Source organism: Eupeodes corollae, chromosome 1 (genome assembly GCF_945859685.1).
Source record: "Eupeodes corollae chromosome 1, idEupCoro1.1, whole genome shotgun sequence".
In the NCBI taxonomy this organism is placed as follows: Eukaryota; Metazoa; Arthropoda; class Insecta; order Diptera; family Syrphidae; genus Eupeodes; species Eupeodes corollae.
This window is the reverse complement of record NC_079147.1, coordinates 74,523,338-74,547,850: the sequence shown is the minus strand read 5'-3', so window position 1 is coordinate 74,547,850 and position 24,513 is coordinate 74,523,338. Positions and strand designations below refer to the sequence as shown.

At 34.9% G+C, this 24,513-nt stretch overlaps 1 protein-coding gene across 1 annotated transcript; it reads right to left on the bottom strand.

The window, feature by feature from the left end:
* Positions 1 to 12,740: 12,740 nt before the first annotated feature.
* Positions 12,741 to 13,130, bottom strand: LOC129941952 (uncharacterized). The gene has a single exon (XM_056050732.1). The coding sequence runs from the start codon at positions 13,088 to 13,090 to the stop codon at positions 12,806 to 12,808; it is 285 nt and encodes a 94-aa protein (XP_055906707.1). The 5' UTR covers positions 13,091 to 13,130; the 3' UTR covers positions 12,741 to 12,805.
* Between the last annotated feature and the right edge of the window lie 11,383 nt (positions 13,131 to 24,513).

Here is a 24,513-nt window from a genome sequence, read left to right as displayed (position 1 = left end):
TAATATGGTTTGGGAAAATGTTGTTGTTGCACAGCAGGCGGGCAATCATGACTATACTTAAAGGCGGTGGCGGCTTGACGACGAATACGATGAATACGATGACGAAGATAGAGGCAACACGGTGCGGAGTGCAGCAAAACGGAGCGGTATAAAGAGACAGAAGCACACTGTCGGATTGAGCATGAGAAATTTATTGCCTGACCAAGATGGTAATTTGTAATTAGACCTGCAAATGGCCATGCATTCAAAATCTCAGAAAGTGAACACGAACATGCTGTTTTTGGTCTTTTTAAAATGGTTGCGCGCTATGTGATGTTTATGTTGTTTACTTTTTATTTGTTGTTTATATTTTATCCCAATACCCAGGGAATGAGTGTATGATTTTTCTTATTTTGGATTTGACAGTTGTTTGAATGGCATAACTTGTACTAGAGAGATACATGTTAAAACTCCTGAAAGTTTAGTAACAGTTTGAAAATACTTGAAAGGACCGAGATTATATTTACCGCATATTAAGCCCTTTGATTTGTCAAAATAACAAGAAATTAGACAGCATAACTTGAAAGCGAGATTTCGATCAAAATGAAAGGCACATATAGTCAGTTGATTTATTTATTGCATTACATTCTACTTCTTTGCTACTGCAACATTGTTGAAAGAAAGGGAGTTGTATATTAATATAATTATTCATTTTGATGAAGGTGAAAGAGAGAATTTTGTCTTTCAATAGAAAAATAAAACAACGTTAAAAGGAATAGATTCGCTTTTAACTTCAATGTTTGTTTGTAAACAAAAGAGTTGATATGCGAACTTTGTTTAAGAAAAAAGTGAACAAATATCTGGTATTCTGAATTATATTTCCAGCATACAGCTGTCAGTCTAGTGTCAGTTAAAATGCAGTATGACGCGAGAGTCAATAAAACATCACTTTCACATACTGTTTAGATTTTGACATTTAAGAAAGTTGTCTTAAACGAACACTTTGTTTAGTTTTATTGTTAAATTTTGTCTAACTTAGTTCTCAAATTGCTGTTTTAAGAGATGAAGTTTAACGAAAATTCTGACTAAACGTAATTAAATTTTCTTTATTCTTTAAGTTTTATTCAATTAAATAAATAAATTTATTAGGTGGAGTAACTCCTACTCTCCTCGGGTTGAACATCGGGGGCCTAGTACCTCAACTAGATTGGGTTCCAACCAAAGTGGAAAGTTGCTGGGGGCAGCAAACGAGAGGTGTTTCGGTTCAGGCACCTCTCCTTATCCAGATGGCAGAGGGGCAATTCCCCAGATAGAATCAACGTTGGCGTATACAGTTCCAGTAAGGCTGAACTACTTAGTGAACACCATATAGGGCTTCTTCGACTTATTCGGAGCCCATGACTATAAGGAGCGGTTTATTAGTCCTTGGAGTTATACTAAGGATCTGACCACGAACAAATTTCCCAGTTGCGAAGCACCAACAAGCATCGGATGAGAACGGATTAACTGTTGACAACCTACGCAAACGAATTAAGGACAACGAACTTTGGTATGCACGTGGAATGTTAGGACCACGTGCGTAGGCCCTAGACCGCTATAAAGCAGACATCAACGCCATCCAGGAAATACGATGGGATGGCCGGGTAAAAAAGGGATGCAAATCTGCGACATTTACTATGGTTACTGCTACCGAGAAAACCAACAGCGCTTATTTGGATGCGAATTTGTTATTGGAGCCAGAATTAGGCAACAAGTCTTGAGCTATAGGTGCATCAACGAGCGCCTCATGACCATCCACATCAAGGCTAAATTTTGGCAACATTAGCCTGATATCCTACACAGAAAAGAAGGATGACAACACCCAAGATATGTTCTTCGAGCTCTTAGACAAAACGATATTAAAATAGTCCTGGGCGATTTTAATGCCAAGCTAGAAAGGGAAGACATCTTTGGTGGAATAATCTTGAAAAACAGCCTTTACGACAACACTTCCCACCACGGATTCTGGTTAATAGATTTTGCTGAGGGGCGAAATGTCATGGTAGCCAGTACGCGTTTTCCACATCTAAACATCCACAAAAGAACTTGGACTTCTCCAGATCAATCTAAAGTCAACCAGATTGACCATATTGCGATTGACGCCAGACTCGCTTCCAGCATCATGGATGTCCGAACTTTCCGAGGAGCAACTATCGACTCGGATCACTACCTCGTTGTAGCCACGGTAACACTTCGGGTTTCCAGACCCAAGGCAAAACATGGAGATGCTGGGAGAAGGTACAACGTGGAACTACTACAATAGCAATAGATCGCCAAATCCTTTTCCGACCGAGTTACAAGTAACCTTTCTGGAAGTTCTTTGCCGCCAACAAAAACCTGTGGCAACATTGCCAAGAGGCAATCAGAGAAGCCGACTCTTATGTGCTGCGTTTGAAGCAGCCACCAATAAGGAACTCCTGGTGTGATGAGGAATGTCGGCAGCAAATGCAGCCAAACAACAGGCGCGCAAAGCGGCGCTGCATAAAAGGACGAGAGCTGCATGAGCTCGATGAGCGGAAGAGTCGAGAGGACCAACTTCTCAGAAGTAAAAGTAGAGGGCATGAGAAGCGTGTGGTCGAAGATGTTGAGAGATTTAAATACAGGAATGAAGTTCAAAAGTTTTATGAACAGGTGAAACGAAATTCACAGGTACATAAACTTAGAACCGAAGGCTGCAGAGACGCAAGTGGAAACATCATAGTGGAATCACAGTCAATGCTGAGGATGTGGAAGGACCACAGACTGTATAAAGGCGACGACGAACCGAATTCCGCTGTCAGGCAGGATGATTCATTCAACATAGACGACGAAAGCCAACAATCCCGTCCTCCCGACCAATAAACTGCCGACTATAGAGGAATCAGTCTACTTAACATCGCCTATAAAATCTTTTCTGCCGTAATATGTGAACGTCTAAAGCCCATCGTCAACAACCTAATAGGTCCTTATCAGTGTGGTTTTGGACCAGGAAAGTCCACAGTCGATCAATTTTCAACATTACGGAAGGTCCTGCAAAAACCCAAGAACACCAAATCGACACCTATCATCTTTTCATCGATTTCAATGCCGTATATGACAGCATCTACAGGATCCAGCTCTATAGAGCCAAGTCTAGATATGGCATCCTTGCCAAACTCGTCCATTTGTGCTGGAACACTATGAGGAATTCAAAGGTTGGAAACAATTTAACAAAACCTTTCGATGTCAAAATAGGTTTAAGACAAGGTGATGCGCTGCCATGCAATTTTTTAACACCACCAGTCGGTTCAATTACTAGCATATGCTGATGACATTGACATAACCGGAGGCTTTTGTGAGTATTGAGTCAAAGGCGTCAAAAATGGATTTAAGCAATTGAGTGGCAAAGTACTCTCTCGAAGGTCCAAAGTCTCTCTATATAAGACGATTATCATCCCCGTCCAATTATTCGGTGCAGAAACGTGGACTATGACAAAAGTGGATGAAAGCACCTTGCATCGGTTCGAGAGAAAAGTTCTTCGTGTGATCTGCAGTCCCGTAACGCATCGGAGGGGAGTGGAGGAGAAGATGGAACGACGAGCTGACTTAGCCAGAAGGGTAGAAGATGTGAACCTATGCTCCCACAGGAAAAGTCTTCGAACCCACACCTACAGCACAGCGCAGTAGAGGAAGACCGCGGATAAGGTGGCGCGCAAAAGTCGAAAATGACCGCATCCAACTTTGAGTGCGAAACTGGTGACATCTAGCCGGGGACCAAAGTAGATGGAAAATTTTGTTCTTTGACGCCCTTGTTCACATAGGACTGTAGCGCCACCTTTAGTAAGTAAGTAAGGTGGCGCAACAGTCCGTTTAGAACTAGGGCCTAGTTACTAACAACTCTCAACCATTCCTGTGCGAGTAATGTTTTCAAGGATATAGAGGACCTACAGTTTTAAGCCGATTTCGAACTGTTCATTTGAGAAAGAACTTTTCATGACAAGTATCTGTTACTCTTGTAGGATTTGTCAATTCCTCGCAAGAGGCAGTTCCCGTGAAATATTCGATGAAATGGGCAGGGTTTCAACCCAAGACCTCTAGCATGACAGTCCAACACACTAACTTTCACGCAACGGGTACTACATTCATATTAAATACAAAAAATGAAACTCATTACACTCTTCACGATATCAGAAGTCTTTATGGCAACCCTATAAAAAGATACAAATCATAACCGCTATAAAATTCAAATTTAAAATTAATTAAAAATTCAAAGTCTTATACTAAAAATATAATAATAATTGTTAAAAACTCACATATCTACATACTTAAGCATATTATTAAAAATAAAAAGTATATGTAGATAACAAGTCTTTATCAGGTGTCTGATTTGGAATATTATAAATGAATAAATTAAAAGAATATGATATATTTTTAACTTACAACTGGTTTTGTTTATTTAATTTTGGTAATTATACATAAATATATTTATTTAAAAGGTGGTTTAACGGAATAAACTGACTCTACTCGTTTTACAGATAAAATTAATAAAATAAACTAAAGTTAAGTCACAAGATGTGGCCTAACAATAATTATTAATATCAATGACATTATTGATTTATGCAAAGAAAATAACAATCATTTCATCATAAGATTCTTCTAATGTTATTGAACTTTAATAATAATACTAGATTACATATCTTACTTAATAGAACAAAATATTAAAGCTTAAAATGTTGCAATTCTTTTTTCCAAAAGTAATCACACACAATAACATAGATCAGGTTCGATTTTAAAATGAACTTTTCGTGAATTTTTATTTCACCAGAATGAAAAACAAACACCGTCACTGTTGAACTTAAGCACTGTTTAATTTTCGTGAAGTACTGTGTCGGCAATAAAAAGTGAAACTGGAAAAATTGACCTTTTTTGAAAAATTGGTGATGTGAAGAAGTCCCTCAAATACAACTGAAAATATTGGTGATGGCAGATCGGGTAGTTGGTGATTGCCTAAAACTTAGTCTAGGACAAGAATACAAATTTCTTGTCATGTCGTGTTACTTGCTCACGATCCACGAAACGCTCAAGAAGCTGGGTTACTCTTTACAAACCCGGCAATGAGAAGCCTTATTTCGTGGAAGCTTATCAAAGTTAGGTTTCAGAGTAGAGTACTAAACGTCACCATTATACAGTTTAACCCCCCACGGAGCCCGCATCTGATGAAGAGAAACAATGTTTTTACAGTCAACTAGGATCCGTTCGGTGGATGAGCAAGTCAGAAGATGAAAAGAACACCTTTTCTCGGTGTTTGCAAACAAAGTGCAGTCAATCCCTTCTGAAGCGCCCGAACAAAATAATCCCCGATTCCTCACCGCACTTCCGAGTAAAGATGAGATCTCGATGCCGCAATTGAAGCATTTAAGAACAACAAATTGGTAAAACTAAACAGTGCGTTGAATATCGATCACCACTACACTTGCTGTTTATCGACTATGAAAAGGCCTTTCATAGCGTTAACACGGAGTACACTGGTTAGCTTTGCGGAGGAGAGGCATCCCAGTAAACTGATTGCTATTATTAAAGCAGCATATGATGGATCCAAGTGTCATTTTCGGCACGATGGTATGTTGTCAGATGATTTTGAAATCCGAAGCAGAGTCACAAAGGGCTGTATTCTGTCGCCTGTATTGCTTTTGTTGGTGATAAGCGATGTACTGCACGCAGTTTTGACAAGTAACGGAGGGATTCAATTGACTTTGACATCCTATTTAAAGCACTTGGAATAAGTGGACGTTGTTTGCTCACCGTCTCATAGGATGATGGCCTTCATCAAGACGTGGAAATCGTAAGGCTGAAAATTAATTAAAAATAAATAAATAAATTGGGTGGCGCAACAGTCCATTAAGAACCAGGGCCTAGTGACTTACAACTCTCAACCATTCCGGTGTGCGAGTAATGTTGTCAGGAATGGAGGGGACCTACAGTTTATATGCCGATTCCGAACGGCTAATTTGAGAAAGCACTTTTTCATGACAAGAGTTACTCTTGGAGAATTTGACAATTCCTCGCAAGAGGCAGTACCCGTGAAAAGACTTAAGATGGCATATGCAGGGATCGAACCCAAGACCTCTGGCATGACAGTCCAACGCACTAACCATCATGCCACGGGTACTACCTGAACTAACTGAAAATTAATTACGGCAAAATAAAAATGATCAGCCTCGGAACCCGACCATCCTCTCAGATCAATATTTCCTCGCAACCGTTGGAAAAAGGGAAGAGCTTTCAATACCGTGGAAGTATCGTCTCCATCGAAGGCGGAACCGAACAAGACGTCATCTGCTGCATCGGAAAAGCAAAAGTGGCGTCGGTATGCTGTGGAAAATTTGGAGGAATAACTCTATCAGCTCAAGAACAAAGCTACGACTGTTTCGCACAAATGTCAAATCTATGATTTTTATGGGTGCTGCACTTGGAGGGTTACTTCACCATTGCAAGAAAGCTGCAAGCCATTCATAGAAGGACAGGCCAGGAACCTATAGACTCTATAATACGAAGGCGTAAGTGGCAATGGATTGGACATACGCAGGGCAGTCGAGGCGGATCGGCGTCACTAGGCAAGAGTTGGAGGAAGCTAAAACACATCTCCGGAAACCGTACACGATGGCGCGTAGGCGTAATAGAGGCCCTATGCCCCTTAAAGGGTTCCCAACGGACTTAACAGGTCTGAGCACCTAACTAAGTAAGCACAAACGACATTACATGTATTCTCCATTGATCTTTCTTAAAATTTGAAGTTCAGTTAACATAATAACGTCTTATATTTGCAGAATTAGCTGGTCCCTTAAATTCATCAAAATTATTTTATTTTAATCGAAATATCATTCGCATTTGTAAGTTTCATTTTCATCGGAGACTACCGTTACTGGCTCCTTAGAAAAAGTCAAATTTCATTTGTCCCACACAATAACCTAGCGTGATATTGAGTTCAGGAAATTGATTTATTGAAATCTAAGCGGAAGAGTTTTACCCACTATACCGCGTCTCAGAATATGAAAATAATATAGATAGACAGAGTTTTTATTAAAACTAGATTACGCAATTTACAGAGATATGGTTTCTTATAATATAACTTGCTGCTGAAATAATACAATAAACATTCAATTTTGTATATCAACGATTATTTGTTTACATTTTGAAGAAAAAGTTACTAGAAAAAACCTTCAATAAATAATAAATTAAAGTTGTTTTCCATAGGAAGAGAGAAGTGTTAAGATTATTAATCGGTATTAACATGTTGTTTACATATTTTACCTAAAAAACAATTAACAAGAACATGACTAAACGATAGAGAAATAAAAATGGAAAATAATAAAATCAAGAAACATTTAACGAAAAGCAATAAAAAAATACAGATTGAAAAATAAATTAATAAATAATCAATTAATTTAACGAGTAACGATTAAAAACAAAATACATAAGTGGAATACTACAAAAATAAATAAATAAAAAGATAAACGAGTAAATAAATAAATAAATTAGTACATCAATAATTACAAAAATAAAATCAAAATAAATAAATAGAATAGTAAATAAATAAATAAGTAAATGAAAGAATGAAAAATAAATAAATACAAACAACAAACAAATAAGTTCAATGAATACATGAATAAGTAAATAAATAAATAAAGAAATTTGTGCATGAATACAAAATAAATACGAATAAATAAATAATTTACAACCCATTAAGAAGCTTTTTTTCGAAATTAAACTATTATCGGAAATAAAAAAGAATTCTTTAAACTTCAAAATTATTAAGTTCGTCAATAGAGAGGTATCATGGAAGGATAAGCATCGTTTTCCAAATTTGTGTTTTAAACTACTTGTAATGAAGATAGATTTGAATATCTTCAATTTCTTTTCTGTACTAATTTTGGACGTTCGGTAGATAAAGTATTTGAATCACAATATTTAGCTTATTTAAAGTTTGCTGTATTTGTAAGTTAAAAGTAAATATTTCATCCAAGTAAATCCACTCAATTTGAGCTCCATTTAATTGGAAGGTGTTAAAAGTAAATAAAGCGTGTCGTCTTCGTTAAAAAAGGGCGTGCGTTTTTCATGCATGTATGTTTTTTTCAATTATTAACTTACCATAGGAAGTTATTATAATGGGTCCGATTTGTCAAATTGAAAATTTTGACATTTCAACGTCCCTAGAGTCGAAGTAAAAGATTTTTAGAAAGATGTTTGTGCGTGCGAGTGTATGTACGTTCGTACGTCCGTACGTTCGCAATGTTTTTGTCGTTGTCTTTAGCTCAAGAACCAGAAGAAATATCGATTTCAAATAAATTTTGTTATACAGATAATAAGACAGAAAGATGCAGAAAGGGCTCTCAAGAAAATTGCGTGGGTTTTTTAACCATAGCAGTTTGAAAAAAAGGTGAAAATTTTGGTTAACCCTTGGTAAATATGTTACGAACTAAAAACGCTAGAGACTTGAATTAAATTTTATATTACATATTGTAACGTACTATCAAAGAAATATATATTTTTGAAAAAAATCCATTTAACGGTTTTGTTTTAAATAAAAAAACTGAAAACAAAATTGTCACCTCCAAAATTTTACGACTAAAATATGATTTAATCTCCCAAACAATTTTGAGAAAAATCGAATGGACAGTTTTTTTTTGTAAAAAATAAAAATCTAAAAAAAGCATACTCAAAGTTGGTAAAAAGTGATTTTCGACTCAAATATCTTTTCAAAACTTTGAGATATTATCTTTAATTTACTTTTATCTTTCAAAAAATACTCTTGCCAACATTCAGTAAAATTTTGAAAAAAAATCGAATTGACAGTTTTTGTACAAAAAATTAAAAGCCGAAAAAAAATTAACTAAAGTTGGAATGTTTTATCTAAATGTACCTTGAGATACTTTGCGCTTGTTTTTTCCTTCATTCAATTGAGTTTTCTTTTTCTCGTTAAAAAAGAGCCTGTGTTTTTGATGCCTGTTTTTTTAATTTTTTAACTGATGAACTAAGTTTGTATATTAATCAAAGCTGATTGCAAATTGATTGCACTGCAAAAACCAGTTAAATCTGATTAATACACGCACGTGTCATTAGTAAATATTAAAAATTTTGAAGCTTTGAAAAATCATATGTGTATTAAAATTATATAAAAGCTGACCTAGTACTGATCCTTAAGGTACACCTGAAGTAATAATCGTTTCATCGGTGCACCAATTTACACATACATTAAAAACTATTTGACAGAAAAGACAAGATAATTTTAACGTCCAAATTTTTTAACTACGTTAACATGCTATGTTTAATGTTATTCAGTCAATTAAGTTCTTATTGCTTTGATATTTTTAGAAGCCAAACTGCTCAGATGTCAAGATATCGAATTGGTTTGCATGTAAAATTAGTTTGTTTTTTAAAAGTTTTTATTTTATTTATTGGTAATTGGTCTTTAGCTTAAGGATCAATAGAATTTGTCCCTAGCTTTTGAATGGGAATGGTTTAAGTAGTTTAAGTTGCCTGTTTCAAAACAACGATTAAATACATTAGGGCGGTATTTTATACATGTTTTTAAGACTTTTTGTTCCGTCGAACTATTTATCGTAGTCTAAAGACCTTTTAACAAAAACTTACCATCAACAAAAGATAAACTTAACGCGAGTAAGCTTTCGTCAATTAACAGCATAAAATGACTGACAACAACTTGAATTTATTTCTAGATGTTCACTCTTAGCTTATGCGTTCGCTTTTTCTTCGTTGGATATTAGGATTGAGTTACGAGTTAGTAGTTATCTTAAAAAACGGTAAGTGAGTTTTTTTATTAAATACTTTTAATTTACTTCAAAACGGCCTACTTTCTTTATACCCCTGTAGTTTCTTATTCTAGGGTTCATTTTGAAAGTTAAAGATTGATTTTCTTATGTATACGTTAAAATTGTTCATATCGCAAAGAAAGTATTGGTCCCTGGTTCTAATCCGTAAGGGTTTATTTCTATATCTTGGTTGCTTCTACCATAAGAGAAGAAAGTGAATTATCAGTAATTTAACTGTTTTCGATACGAATTGATCAATAATCTCAAAAAATGATGCTCTAAAATCACTAACTGATTCGTCAATTCCTTCAAAATCCGTGCCATACCTTTCATATCTGTAATGTCAGATTAAGTCGCATGCACTTTCTAAATTTTCAAATCAGTCAAAATTTTGATCATAGTTGTAAAAATGAATGTCGTTTTTTTATAACTGGAAGATGGTTTGAACTTAGGTAATTTAAACCAATAAGTTGACTAAGCAGATCAGACAAAAATCTATGGCTGAAGGACTGCCTCTTTTATTTGAGGGAATACAAAATGGCACAGGGTGGGAAAAAACGTTAAAGAGATATCTAGACTTTAAGTCACATAGCGCATTCAACCATGCCTAGGCTCTGCAATTTAAATCCCTTTATCAATATTTATTTTATAGAAATCAATTTTCGTTTAAATGGCCGCTATTTTTGTTCTAAAAATGTTTAGATGTTCGCGATGCGATGCTGCTCTACCTACTTACTCAAGGTGGTGCGACAGTCTTGAATGAACTAGGGACGAACATCAAGTTGAGTGAGTTCACTTTTCACTTGTACACGTTGATTCGAAGACTTTCCGGGTTGGAACATTAGTTTCCAGCCATTTCAGACTTTTACCCTTCTGACTTAATCTACATCGCTGTACACCCCGAATAGCTCGTCGTTCCATCCTCTCCTCTACTCACCTTTTCTCTAGAAACGACCCTTTCATTCCCTTTGTTTGGTCCAAGCTTCTGCTTCGTATAGCAGGACGGGGATGTTAAGATAATGGTCTTATAAAGTGACACTTTGTTGCTAGAGAGATGGCTTTACTTGTCAATTGCTTACTTCTTAGCCCAAAAACAGCGTTTGGCAAGAGTAATTCTTCTTGTTTTATGTGTCCATAGCGGATTCCTAACTTCAAAGTTAAGTCTGTCGTTGGTGATGTTTCGAATTCGGTGTTGCCGCTTCTGCCCACATACTTACAAAAACACCATTGACCTCACGCTAAGTTCTTCCGATTATGTCAATGTCATCAGCATATGCCAGTAATTGGAAAGACTTTTGAAAGATAGTGTTTCTAGTGTTGACGTGGGAGCTCTGGATTATTCTTTCAAGGACGATGTTAAAAAATCGCTTGACAGTGCATCACCTTGTCGTTATGCTTTTTTGACATCGAAAGGTTCGTTTACATTGTTTCCAACTTTTATGGAGCAGCGTGAATTCTCCGTTGTCATTCTGCATAAACGGACCAATTTGGCAGGGATGCCAAAACTTAACATGGCTATACAGTTCGTCTCTGTTGATGCTGTCACTTGCAGCCTTAAAATCGATGAAGAGATGATGAGTTTGGTTTTTCCAGGATCGACCGTAATGTGAATATTTGATAAATTTTGTACTTTCCTATTCTTAAATCACACTGATAAGGACATATCAGGTTGTTGACGATGGGCTTTATTTGTTCACATATTATGGCAAACAAATTTTGCGTACGATGTTAAAAAGACTGATTCCCTTATATGTACATAGGTTCCATATGTGTAGGTTCCATTCATATGTAGAGGTTCCATTCATTGGCCATGCTTTCTTCCGAACATATTTTACAGATAAGCTGGTGCATGCTCCTAACCAAATTATCTCCAGCTGCTTAGAAAAGCTTCGGCATTTAAGCCATCTGCCAACGGCTTTGTTGGACTTAAGCTTGAATATGGCACTCTTTACTTCGTCTAAGTCGGGAAATAGGGGTTATTGGCTTTCGTCGTCTGTATTGAATGGATCATCCTGCGGAATTCGGTTCTTTGTCGACGTTATACAGTCTGCAGACTCATTATTCATTGCGGTTCTGCTACGATGCTTCGAATTTCGTCTTTGTAGCCTTTGGTTCGAAGTTCGACGCGCTCTAACAATACAAAAATAGTGCGAAATAGTAGGGATTGGACTGAACCCAAGAACTCTGGCATGATAGTTTAGAGACCCCATGTTGCGATCGTTCTTCTGAGGGTATTGTTTGAGATTTGAGGAAAGCTCTTAAACTTCTATTTTAAAAACGTCCCCAAGAATTATATGTTTACAAAAGCTAAAATTGAATTGAAAAGAAAATATCGTTTGTTGTCATTTGAGAGTCATCTACATCTTTTCGTAATTCTGTTGTTTTTGATGCTGATTGCTCCCTAATCACCTTTTTGATATAATTTATTCTTCATATTATTACTAAAACCATCATGTTGTTGATTGATATAATCCATCAGAAAATTTAATGAATAAATATCTCTTATTTTTATTATTTTTTTTTTTGGGAAGAATATGTTACTTATCAATTCACAGCTTCAATGACTTGAATAAAGCTTCCTTGACAGCTTTTGTTTTTTAATGTAGATTCACCTTTTCCTTTTTTCTGATTACATAATAAAGCATTTCATATAAAATTTGTTATTCATAAAAATAATACTTTCCGTCAAATTTTGAATCTAATAAAGATATACAGAGTGGTTGTCAATAATGGGAAATGTAAAGTCTCAACTGTTTACTTGACGTTTATCGAGGTTAGAACAACCGATTTATCATTTTGCGTTTTTATTACAAAAACGATAGAATCAAACACAAATTGTTGAGATCTGAATCATAATAATGTATGCGTACTCACAAATTAACTAACATTGCAATAACTTCCCTTGAGAATATCAAAAATATCAACACTTATGTCTTAATAATAAGTTCACTATATATTTATTTAACTAAAGCTTTTTTTTGTTGTTCGTATAATACATTTTAACGGTCGTAAGTTCCGGTATCAGTATCAGCGTTAGCAGCTGAACCACTGCCTCCGGGACCAGAGAATGATTGAGCGCTAGCACTGGCTGAAGTCCTTCCACCACCGAATCCACCTTGGTTTCCGAATCCACCTTGGTTTCCGAATCCACCTTGGTTTCCGAATCCACCTTGGCCGCCTCCGAAACCACCTCCAAATCCACCACCGCCACCTCCATGATGACCATGTCTACGTTGGGCTGTAATTGCCACAATCAACATTATGAATACAAGGAAGAATTTCATCTTTAAAGTTTGTTTGTTCGGTTAGCTAAGAACTGATGCCAAATCAAAAACATGATAACGTATTTATAGGAGAATAACAGACATTAAAAAACATTTCAAAACAAAACAAAAATATGCATAATACAAATCTTTGTTCTGGTTCAATCTTCTTTTTCTATAATCTTAAGCATTTATAACTTGAGTCCAAAAAAATCACCTAAATTCGGAGGCTCGTTTTGGAACTTGTTTTCTTTTTTTAATAATTTTTGTGGTTAGTTTATCTAATTAATATTCAAAGTAGCTAAGTCACGTAAGTATGTTTTGTTTTGATAACAACACGTGTGAGTAATATGAAAATAAATTAAAAGGTAATCCCGTTGATAAACAAAAATACCCCAAATCGACATAGACGTCATATCACAATAATATACAAAATGTATCAATTTAAAAAGATTAAGGAAAGAGAAACTACGATTAAGATGAATCTTATTAAATTTAATTATTTTAAAATTGAGGTGACTATTTCGATGTTGCTAATAATAGTTTTATTTAGGCTAAATGTCAAAAAATAGCACATTGATCTGTTCTTCAAATTTTAACAAATTCCAACAGTTTATAATAATGACACTTGACCAATTTTGTTTTGACATAACAAGAATAGTTGGAAAAGGAACAGACCACCCAGTATAAAAGTGTGAACTATCCGATGAGATCTGTCAAAATTTGTGTAAGTATTACTCAATGAGCACGATCACGTTTCGGAAAATTTTAATTTTTATACCAACATAATCTTGTAAAGAAATGAGTTTCAACCATCAAATTAGCTGGCTCCACAAATTCAGCTGATCGAGACGTCAACTGACGTTTCTGGGTTTTCTTCTATTCTGGCCCCTGTCGTGGATATGTTTTCTATGTTTCTGGGCAGTATATTGATATTTCTCATCCTTTTTTCAATCTTTGATTAATTTAAAAGCCATTCTTAATATTTTGACAACTAGATGTCATTGATAAATTTGACAGCTAGCGATGCACAACATTTGAAAGAAATATCTTGTTGTTAGATTTATTAAAGTTAACATTTTTAGAATTGTATTTTCTACATAGAATAAAATTGCGTAAAATTTATAAAATAAAGGGCCCATTAATGGATATCACTGTTTCTGACCATTAAAAATGTTGTTTCGAGATATAAAAGCGATTAAGAGAGCCAAATTTGTAACGTTTAATGTCAAAAAATGAAGCTGATCAGTTATAAATTTTGTCTACTTATAAAAATAAATTATTTAACCCACAACAGAAATGTTTAATGATAAAAATTATTTCAATGAACAGCAGATTGTAAATTTCACAATTTGGAGCATAATTGTTCCACTAGAAGCGTTCCATTTTCTTTGTACTCCCACCTGTCAGTTTTACTTTCAATGATCAACTCTAACCCCAATTTTTTTTAATAAATATGATATGATTAAATCATGAAAATGAAACTTTTATAAATAAACCAGCATAGGTGTTCTTATATGCGTTTCGCCCCGATGTAATGGTTGGGCTCATCAGAAGATGTTCAGGAACAAACGACTCGACTGTTAACTGTCAAACATTTCATCTCAAATGTTTGTTTCCAATCAGGAAATTCTTAATTTCTCTTAGGAAGTTTTAGTCCAAACAGAAATTTAAAAGTAGAACTTACTACGGATGGGTTTTAGAAATTAATACGAGTCTCGAATGAATCTTATGTGATTTCGTTCTTAAATGTTGGTACGATTGATATTGCGTTTGTATTTCGATGGCTGTGTTCGTTGAGTAGTTGTGCATTGGGAATGATGTTACTGTAGATATTATTTAGTTTTGCTAATGAAAATAAACTAACTGCGTTTATTTTTTTTTTCACAAAACTTTGTTCTATTTGTGTGTTTTTTATTATTATTCTAAAAGGTCTTCTTTCAGTTGTACCAATTTTTAACAACAAAAATGTGGCTAGTACCGATAGGTTTTCTTGGGAATCTGCTACTATACTATTTAAAGAATGCCAAAAAAACACGGGTAATGATGAAAACCAAAAATTGATCTTATCTTAAATCGAAAAATTTGTGTATTAAAGTTCATTTTTCTTGTGATCAATTCAAGAATCTTTGAAATACAACAACAACAAATAAACACTTTTTTATTAAATTTGTTTCAATCTCCAACCTTTAAACCATATAACTTCCCTTTCATAACCAAAACATCTGTTCCGGAGAAAGTTAAATGTAACCACAATAAAGTGCAACAATACCTTGGTTGGTCTTTTTCATTTAACAAAAGATCCATTGAAAGCCCAATCATTTATAATTTTTCTCATTAATCAAGATTTTTGCAACAAAAATAAAAAATCCTCTAACTCGAATTCGAATCAAAATAGATGATGAGTAGCAACAAACACTCTTTCTCACAATACCTCTGACGTTTCCATCCACGCGGACCAAGTCTCTGCGGTTATAGGCCACGCAGTCACTAACGATAACAAAATAGCTTTAACAACAAGATCAAAAAAAGGAAAACAACAATATTTACAACACAAACTTAGAAAAAAATCGAAGGCCTATTGACCTTTAAGGGTTAGATTACATCGCTCATTTTGCTAGATCCGAGTATACCTATTGAAGGTTTCAATCGATTCCAAATTGATTTAATGACTCGTAGTTGTACGAGCTTAAAAAAAGAACCACTCTCTTTTATTTAACCTGAACTACAGACGGGGTTGAATTGTATTGTAACAGTCTTAAACTAAGGACGTCTATAAGTCGTTTGTTTTTGCGTTATTGACGGGGGCTTAAAATGTATACATAACGTGTGTTTTGTGTTTTAACATGTAACACTTTAAGGTAGCAACACTTTTTAAACTGGCGGCCATTTAGTCAACTGTCAAGTGATTTTTTCTTAGTGTTGTTTGACATTTCCACATAGATAAATTGACGATTGAACACGCCTCTGTAATCATGGTACTGTTTAAAATACGTGAATTTTGTTTAGCGATGAAGTTCACTTTTAATTAAATGGCCAGAACGTTCAAATCAATGGTTACTGCAATAATTACTGACTTTTTCGTTCAATAATTGAATTACTATTAGCATGGTTTTAGCAAGACGGCGGAAAAACATGTCAAGTTTACAACATTAACTTGAATCTAAACTTTAAACTAACATAATTTTAACTTTATAGCAAAAAAATCAAATTTAAATCTCGTAGATTTGGGAATGTCATTTTTTAGGGTCAATGAGTAGGAATGTTTGGAATTTAGTGATAAATTGGTAAAGAGGACTTTTAGCGCCTTAGTTTGATCTGCTAAAAATAGTTTTCAGGGCTACATTTCTTCTTAATCTTCCATGGCTTCCACACGGAGTTACTCATTACAGCTAGATGTAAAACCCAACTGAAAAAGATGTGTTGCCGGATGTAACTAATTACTTGGTTTGGAGTAACTAATTACCCCAAGCCATCGAAACTAACGCTTAAAGCGCCACCATGCATTTTTTTGGGTAACTATTTAGCGAAGTGACTTCTCAAACTTGTCTCTAACCATCAGATGTCATTTGTTGTATTTATTTGAAAGGGTTAATACCTCTAAGTCTGCAGTAACAAATCATCCCGTTTCAGCACTAAGGGTTAAGCTAGCCTGCCTCAGATGGAAATTTAATCGACAGGTAATAGATGGACCTCAAATCATTCCGTTCAATACACCAGCTATAAAGCAGAAATGCAAATTGCACTATTCCAAAAATTTGATAAGATCTTCTTGTAGCGTTTTACAGTCCCAAATAAAGTTCATATTATTACAAAATAAAAAAAACAGGAGAATCCCTTGAGGTACACCAGAATCTGCTTTAAGTTTACTGAAGGGTTGCTTCTGAATGTGATTTTTTTGAATTGAATCCGTACTTAAGGGGTATGAATACCCTTGAAACGATAAAACACAGTTCAAGCAATTAGAAAGGAACGACGGAATCTGCAAGGAGATGCCGATGGACATTAGTTTTGAATGTCTGCTCATAGAAATGAGTTGGAAATATAGAGCCGGATAAAGCATCCCACATTATTGTTGTGCCGCTAAAGAAACAATCCTTATTCTTAAAAAAATGTTCGAAGTTGGGCTCCAGGTTGTGTTGATGAGCTTTCCTTGAACTACGGCTATTACGGTTGATTTTTTTTTAGGAGAGTAATACAACTGTCTATTTCACTAGAAGGTTATTGGTGAATATATTTATTAAACAATGAACTCGGTGTTAAAGAGAAGACAACGTCTCAAAAATTAAATTATCGAAGCTCTTTTTTCAATTCTATCAAAAAGACTTAAATACGTTTTTGGAGCACTAGCAACAAATTTTAAACGAGTAAAAGCTTTGTTAACTGTAGCCACCTAAGAAGGGGTGTACAAAATTCATGCATCGTTGCGTTCGGAGAAAACCTAAACACTTAAGAGCTTTTCACATGCGAGCGAACAACGAATGGACGAACAAACGTGATTTTACACATTTCAAAAAGTCAAATTCAAACAATTATATGAGAAACCAATTAACACTTATGGAGGAATAATAAAATTTGCATTTTGTTTTCTAAAACAATGTGGTTGCAGTGTGGTTGCTACGAACTGTCAAACTCTATTCGCGTTCCACATACCATCCACACTGCAACCAATAAATTGTTCGTGCTCAACTTAATCTCAAAATTATACCATTTTTGTTATTTTTTTTTTCTTTTGAAAAGGGTATAATTATAAATTGACAATTCATCGCTTTCTGCTCATGTGAAAGAAAAGTCAAAATATGCGAATATCAAGCAGCATTTTTGGCGATGTCGAATATGTGATCACGCCACAACAAGTGGTTTGTGATGAACTTACCTAGAAATGAAAGCTGTTCAGTTTAATCGAAGCAAGTGCCACCTATCGATAATGGTTTGGGGGAGGATTACACTTTTATAACAATTAACTGCATTGAGTTTTTAAAGCATTCAATTCTACACGGTTTTTGGTTCCTCATTAATCAATGTTGCCAAGATCAGAATTCAATGAGCTGAACACATGCTGCCGTTGCACAGTGGTTTCTCCCATAGGCCAAAAGTCAAAATTTCAAGATTGAACAACCTTATTTTTTTAATGCAATAATTTATTATCTATGATAACGGGGGAATTATGTTGCAGTAAGGTTTTTTCTCTACAATTAGTTCTTGGTAGTGAGTCGCGTCACAAAAACCATCAGTCTGAAAATACGACATTATAGTTTACCCGTTTTTCGTCTGTTGTTCAAAGTAAATTTTGGAAAAAAGGTGATGTGAATGTTAAAATAGTGTATACTAATAGCTTTTTAATGATTTTCTTGAAAAAATATATAGTTAATGTTTTGACCACTATTAAAAATGGTGCATAATTTAAAGTTTTTCATATTTCGTGTTTTTCTGAAGAGCCAAAACATCAAAGTTCCATAAAAAAAGCCATCAATGATTCTTATAGAATAATTTTGGGTTATTTTTCCTCTTTAGAGTAGTCCTAAAATTTCGACCCGAAGCAAAACACTGTTTTCCACATTTTTTTAGATTCTAGCAATGATCAAGCAAATTTTTTTTTTAGATTCTAGCAATGATCAAGCGCATTTATATTTTTAGCATATGGCAAAGAATAGTAGCAGTGTTGCCAAAATTAATGAAAGATGGACTATTTTCAAAGAAACTTATCAAATTAAGAGCTTAGACGTTAAAAAATGATAAAAACGCTAAGTAAGTCTTTTCATAGAAGGTGGAAGGACTGTTCCCGAAAATAAATGTGTTTTTATCTAAAAATAGTATTTGGCTTGACTTGGCGCCAAGCAGAAAAAAAAGTCGCCAAATAATCAAGGGATACCAAAAAATTTTTAGAAAGCTCGTCTCGCTAAGAGGAGACGAATTGCTAAAATCGTTGAAGTCGATGAGGACAATCTCAATGTAAGACAACTCGATTCAAATGATGCTTTAAAAATGTTGGTACCAGTACCAAGTTATCAAGAACTTGCTAAACAAAAAACTTAGGTTGATATTTTTCCAAACTATGCCACGTTTCTTAAAGCGAAACAGAAATTTTTCCCAGAACTGGATACAATCAACATTTCCGGTTCTTCATCCGAGTTACCCTTCAAGGCCATATTGCCCAACACATAGTACAATCCCAACGGGACATTTTTGAAAATTCGAAGACTAGTTTCAGCAATAATTAAAATATCTTACCAACCAGGTTTCGTGCTTTATTTTAAAACTTGTCTACCTTTTCTTTTCTGTGTGTTTTTGGTAAAAATATGTCATGTTTGTTACAGCCGATATAGCTTCAGTTGCAATTCTAACAGAGTCTTTAGTCTTAATCTAATCACAGGAGGTAGAATAATGCAGTGTTCGTCTTGATGAACAAACAAAAATTTCAGTGTGACTAAATAAACTATTAATTTATGTGATCGGGAAATGGGGATTTGGAAGCAGTGGACAGTCTGAATATTTAAACGAAGAACGTCTGGAGAATTCATTGATGCGGATATGTTTATAACGTCTTATGTTCCGTTTCAACTTTTTTGGCAAGAGATTTCTAGTTCTGCAAAGAAAATTGTATGGTGAAATCCTCGCCCAGGATCAACTCGATATTGACAACCAATATGTTTTCAATTAAAAAAAGAAAAAGCAGAGTTGAGCAGGAATACATAAACAACTCTGGAACAATAACTACAGTAACTGACCGCTCTATAAATGTAAAACACATCCTCAAATTGACAATGGTTGACGGTAAAGTATGCAATGCCTTGTCACATACTTCTTCCCAACAGGTTTGTTAAATTTCCGGAGCAAAACCCAGAATCATGAATGATATTCAAAGCTCTTTACAAAAAACCATAATCGAATAATTTCCAGATTTCGGCATATCTCCACTGCATGCGTGGATAAGATTCTTTGAATTCTTCATTCATCTAGTAGATAGATTAGATTTTAAAAAATTGCGAAAAAACGAATACAAGCAGACTTCAAAACCATTTGATTGTTAATTGACAAGCCAAAACAAGGTGGTGGAAATTCAAACGATAGCAATACTACTCTTCTTTATCGTCTCAGATAACTGGCGTTAAGCAATCTATACTTGGAAGATGCCCCGTAATTTTGAAAACTTTGGCAAGTTCTTTTGCAATTAATGCAGAATCCTTCCAAATATATGCGCAAGATACAACTCGTGGAATTGTTGTAAAATATCCTTGGAACCCATTGCCAGCTTCGGTACACAAAGTCCTTGTTCACGGAGTACAAATTGTGGAACATGCTATATTGACTATAGGACAATTTACTGAAGCGGCAGCTGAGGCGAAAAAGAAAGCCGTACAGTTTTTTCGGTCGAACAATACTAGAAAAATATATAGGCTGTCAACTAACACTAACTTAAAAAAAAAACGAAACCACTGTTCGTTGGTAGCCCACAACCGAAGAACAAGGATGAAAATCTAAAAAGGAATGTGAAAAGCTGAGAATATTGTCATCAGCGAAATAATTAAGTGGGTTACAGGTCTTAAGCAAAAGGTCATCATAGAAATAAGAAAGAGTGTCGGAAACAAAACAGAGCCCTGGGTACTCGATAACTGATGTAAAGATTTGTTCCCCTGTTTGGTGAGATAAACCATGGCATATAATAAACTTCACATAATTTGTTAAGAAGAATGTAATGCAGAGCTGAATTTGTAAAATACCTTGGTAAAGTCGGTAAGGATGCAATCGACTTGAGAGTGTTTTTCGAATGCAACCAAACTAAAATTATAGAATTGTAATTAATTATTAAACGTAGATTTATTTTTCCAAACCCTTGTTGATTTGTACATATAACTAAGATACAATTGAAAGAAATCATGTCACAGGCAAGAAATTAAATGTAGGTTAAGAAAACAATTTCGCTATAGGACGATTATTCGTAACATGTCCAGGACATGTTTTGAAAATAATAGAGTAGAAAGTAGGCTTGGAGTTTTCGTTCTATGTATGATTATGTATTTTATGCTGGTATTTACTTAACTACTTTTGTGAACTAAGTTGAAGAGTTTGTTTCTTACTTTTTGTGAAAGAAGTTAATTTTTTTTATGAGTAAGTGATTAAGAGTGTGAACATAAGTAGCTGGTTTGTTAATATATTTTCTTGGCCTATTACCATTAGAAAATAATGAATAGTTCTGAAGAATCCTCATTTGCTGGATCAGATGAAGAGCGGTCATTAGGAAAGCGAAAGAGGGGAATACGAAACACTCAAAAGTATGAACGCAATGTGACAAAAGATGAAAAATTAAGAGGAAAAATTGCAAGAATGGTCAAGGACTCATGTGGGTGGGTTTCCTTACTTAGGTATTTATTTGGATGCTGAATCACCGTCCTTTTTTGTTGTAGATGCAAACGGCTCAAATGTTTTCAACAAATTGACGCAAGCGCAAGGGAGTAAATGCGTAAAAGATTTCGCAGTCACAATACAAAAAATGAGCAAGACCTTTTCGCCCAATCATTTGTCGAATGCAAGGCCAGTTCAACGAAGTCGGTCACGAGTAGGCTTGGACAACGAAAAACTATACCAAAGTCAGTAACTTATAAATACTTTGCTTTGAGTGGATCTCGTCGGGTAGAAGTATGTACAAATGCTTTTTGCCGGATTTTGACTATAACGCGTGTGGAGGTGGATCGTCTTGCTTTTTTACAGTCACATCGTAAGTCTCCTTCGTCGTCGTGGTTTCAATCCCAAAGCGCATTCTTAGACGCAGGCGATTGTTGACAAGATGTTTGATTTTGTCAAATCTTTATCTAAAAAGCAAACTCATTATGGAAAAGAGTGTATCTATCTTGATTCTCGCCTTAATATTAAAATTCTGCATCAAATGTTTTCGAAGCAGCATAAAGCTGAAGAAGAAAAAATAAGCTATTATTATTTTTATAAATTTTACCCACAAAACTTTGGCTATCGATTTGGAAGTCTACAGATAGATGTTTGTTCCAAATTCGAGGAGCTATCTGTGAAAATAAAATGCTTTGTGTGAAAATGTTAAAAGAGTTGCAACAGCTGAGAAAATTGTTCATCTTCGTCGAGCTAAGAAGTTGCATCAAAAAATACAAGATGTACGAAAAGTTAATAAAGACGACAATGATTCATATTTCATATGGAACTATTTTTGACTATATGCAGAACCTTCTACTGCCTCAAATTCCAGTCCAGGAAATATGTATGTATTGGCTGAATCACAAACACGCTTCAGCTTCGGCTTCATCTGATGTTTACGAGCTGTGCTATCACGTTTCGTTTGACAATCGCAAGGAAAGAAACGTAATGTAATGTAATGTGACTCCAAACGGAACTAGTTCAATCATAGACAAACCATATAAAGACCGGAATCTTTCGTACGTTTTACCCTCCAACACCCATTTGTTTACATTGTTGTATTTGTAATTTGTCATGACGTCCATTTTGAAATTTGAAATGCAACAACAATTCGATGCGGTGTATTTACTTGTTTTGACAGATGTTTTTTTTTTTATTAAAATAGCTGTGGTGAGAATTTGACTTCTACGACGAATTGTTTTGTTTACTAAAATGCCGCAAAATACGAACATTGGAACTCACTCGGAGGTGCTTTTTTAAGTTGTTTTGTTTTTTACTAAAAAGTATGAACGCAAAGTTTCTACTCACACTTCAAGGATTCCAGGAAGGTATAAACCATTCCTGTAGGTACATTATTGTACCAAGGACACGACCGAATGAGTTCCAATGTTTGCATTTTTAAACATTTCGATAGGAAAATGTGAACATTGGAACTCACTCGGAGGTGCTTTTTTAAGTTGTTTTGTTTTTTACTAAAATGTATGAACGCAAAGTTCCTACTCACACTTCAAGGATTCCAGGAAGGTATAAACCATTCCTGTAGGTACATTATTGTACCAAGGACACGACCGAATGAGTTCCTACCTCCTAAATGGGGGGAAACAGACCCGCTCCCGTAGTAAAAAATACTTGTTTTTAACTGTTCTATACAAATCCGTCATCAAACTTTGTCGCCTGAGCTATTGTACTCTTCCCAAAAAATGCAATAGCTAATGTCGCCGTAGCCACTAGGTGCCACCCCTAAAGAATTTCTCAGCACTATTCCTTATTTTCGTGGTGAATTGACTTTAGAGGGTGGTGAATTGATGTTAGCAGCGGTGAATTGATGTTAGACCTAAGGGTGCGTGTAAGTAGACGTTTCAGCTTGTAGGCAAACCAGAATGACAGATTTGTTTCCGGTCTTTATATGGTTTGTCTATGAGTTCAATTATCTGCACATTTGCTTTGTCTGACAACTCAACAGCTGTAAAAAATTTCAACGAACAAAATATTTGCTCTTTGGAGGGATGAAATAATAGAAATGTCATTCAAAGCAACCTCAAAGCACGCCCACCGTAACGCAGACGAAGCCGAAGCTGAAGCGTGTTTGTGATTCAGCCTTAATTTATTATAGGCAGTTGTGGGTAAAATGTTTTCGGAATTTACTATATAAAAACAAAGAAAAGTACCTTTTATCTATACCACGAAGGCATAGCCAAAAAATCTTCTAATGAAGTATGCAGTTTTGTTTGGAATTATATTCAAAACAATATTCCAAGCAATGCCAAGAAGCTGTATGTATTTTCTGATGGTTGTGGAGGACAGAATCGAAACCATACAGTGAGGAGTTTTATGCACAATTTAGTTTTGGAAAGGTCGCTTCGAAAATATTTATCAATATTTTCCAATTCGGGGTCACAGCTTTTTACCATACGACAGTACTTTTGGTGTTATCAAACGAAGTCTTAAAAGATATGACAGATATGATATACTCCGGAACAATACGCGGAGTATATTGAAAATTCTAACAAGCTTTAAGTAAGATTATATTAAATTTCTCAGCCTGGTGGCCCCTTCATTTCCAAAAAATAGTATCATCGGAGGAATGTGTAGAAAAAAAGTACTAAGAAACTTGAAAGTATCTTTTAATATATATAATTTTGGAATGTTTGTTTACCACCAAAACAAGATCGAAGCACACGATTACACGACGGACTTGTAAAGCACACATTTAAACTCAAAAAGTTCAATGGCCCGATCACGTTTCCAACAACTCAAGTTTATTATATCAGTCCAGTATATCCCGGAAGAGTTTCAAGAGTTTTATCATTTAACACTCGCCTGGAAGACTACTAGTTCTTCTAAAAGAAGCAACTCAGTAAACAATGTTAAAACTACGTCTGATATTGGAGAATAAAATAAAAAACATGTTCAACTAAATTTTTGGCAAAACATTTTTATTTGGTTTTACTTTTTTTCCTTTTCAGACGAAATTTTAAATATATAATGGAATTAAAATAATTTTAACTACTTCAAAAATATATTTGAGGGTGTTTATTTTGAAAATATGACATGTCCAAAAC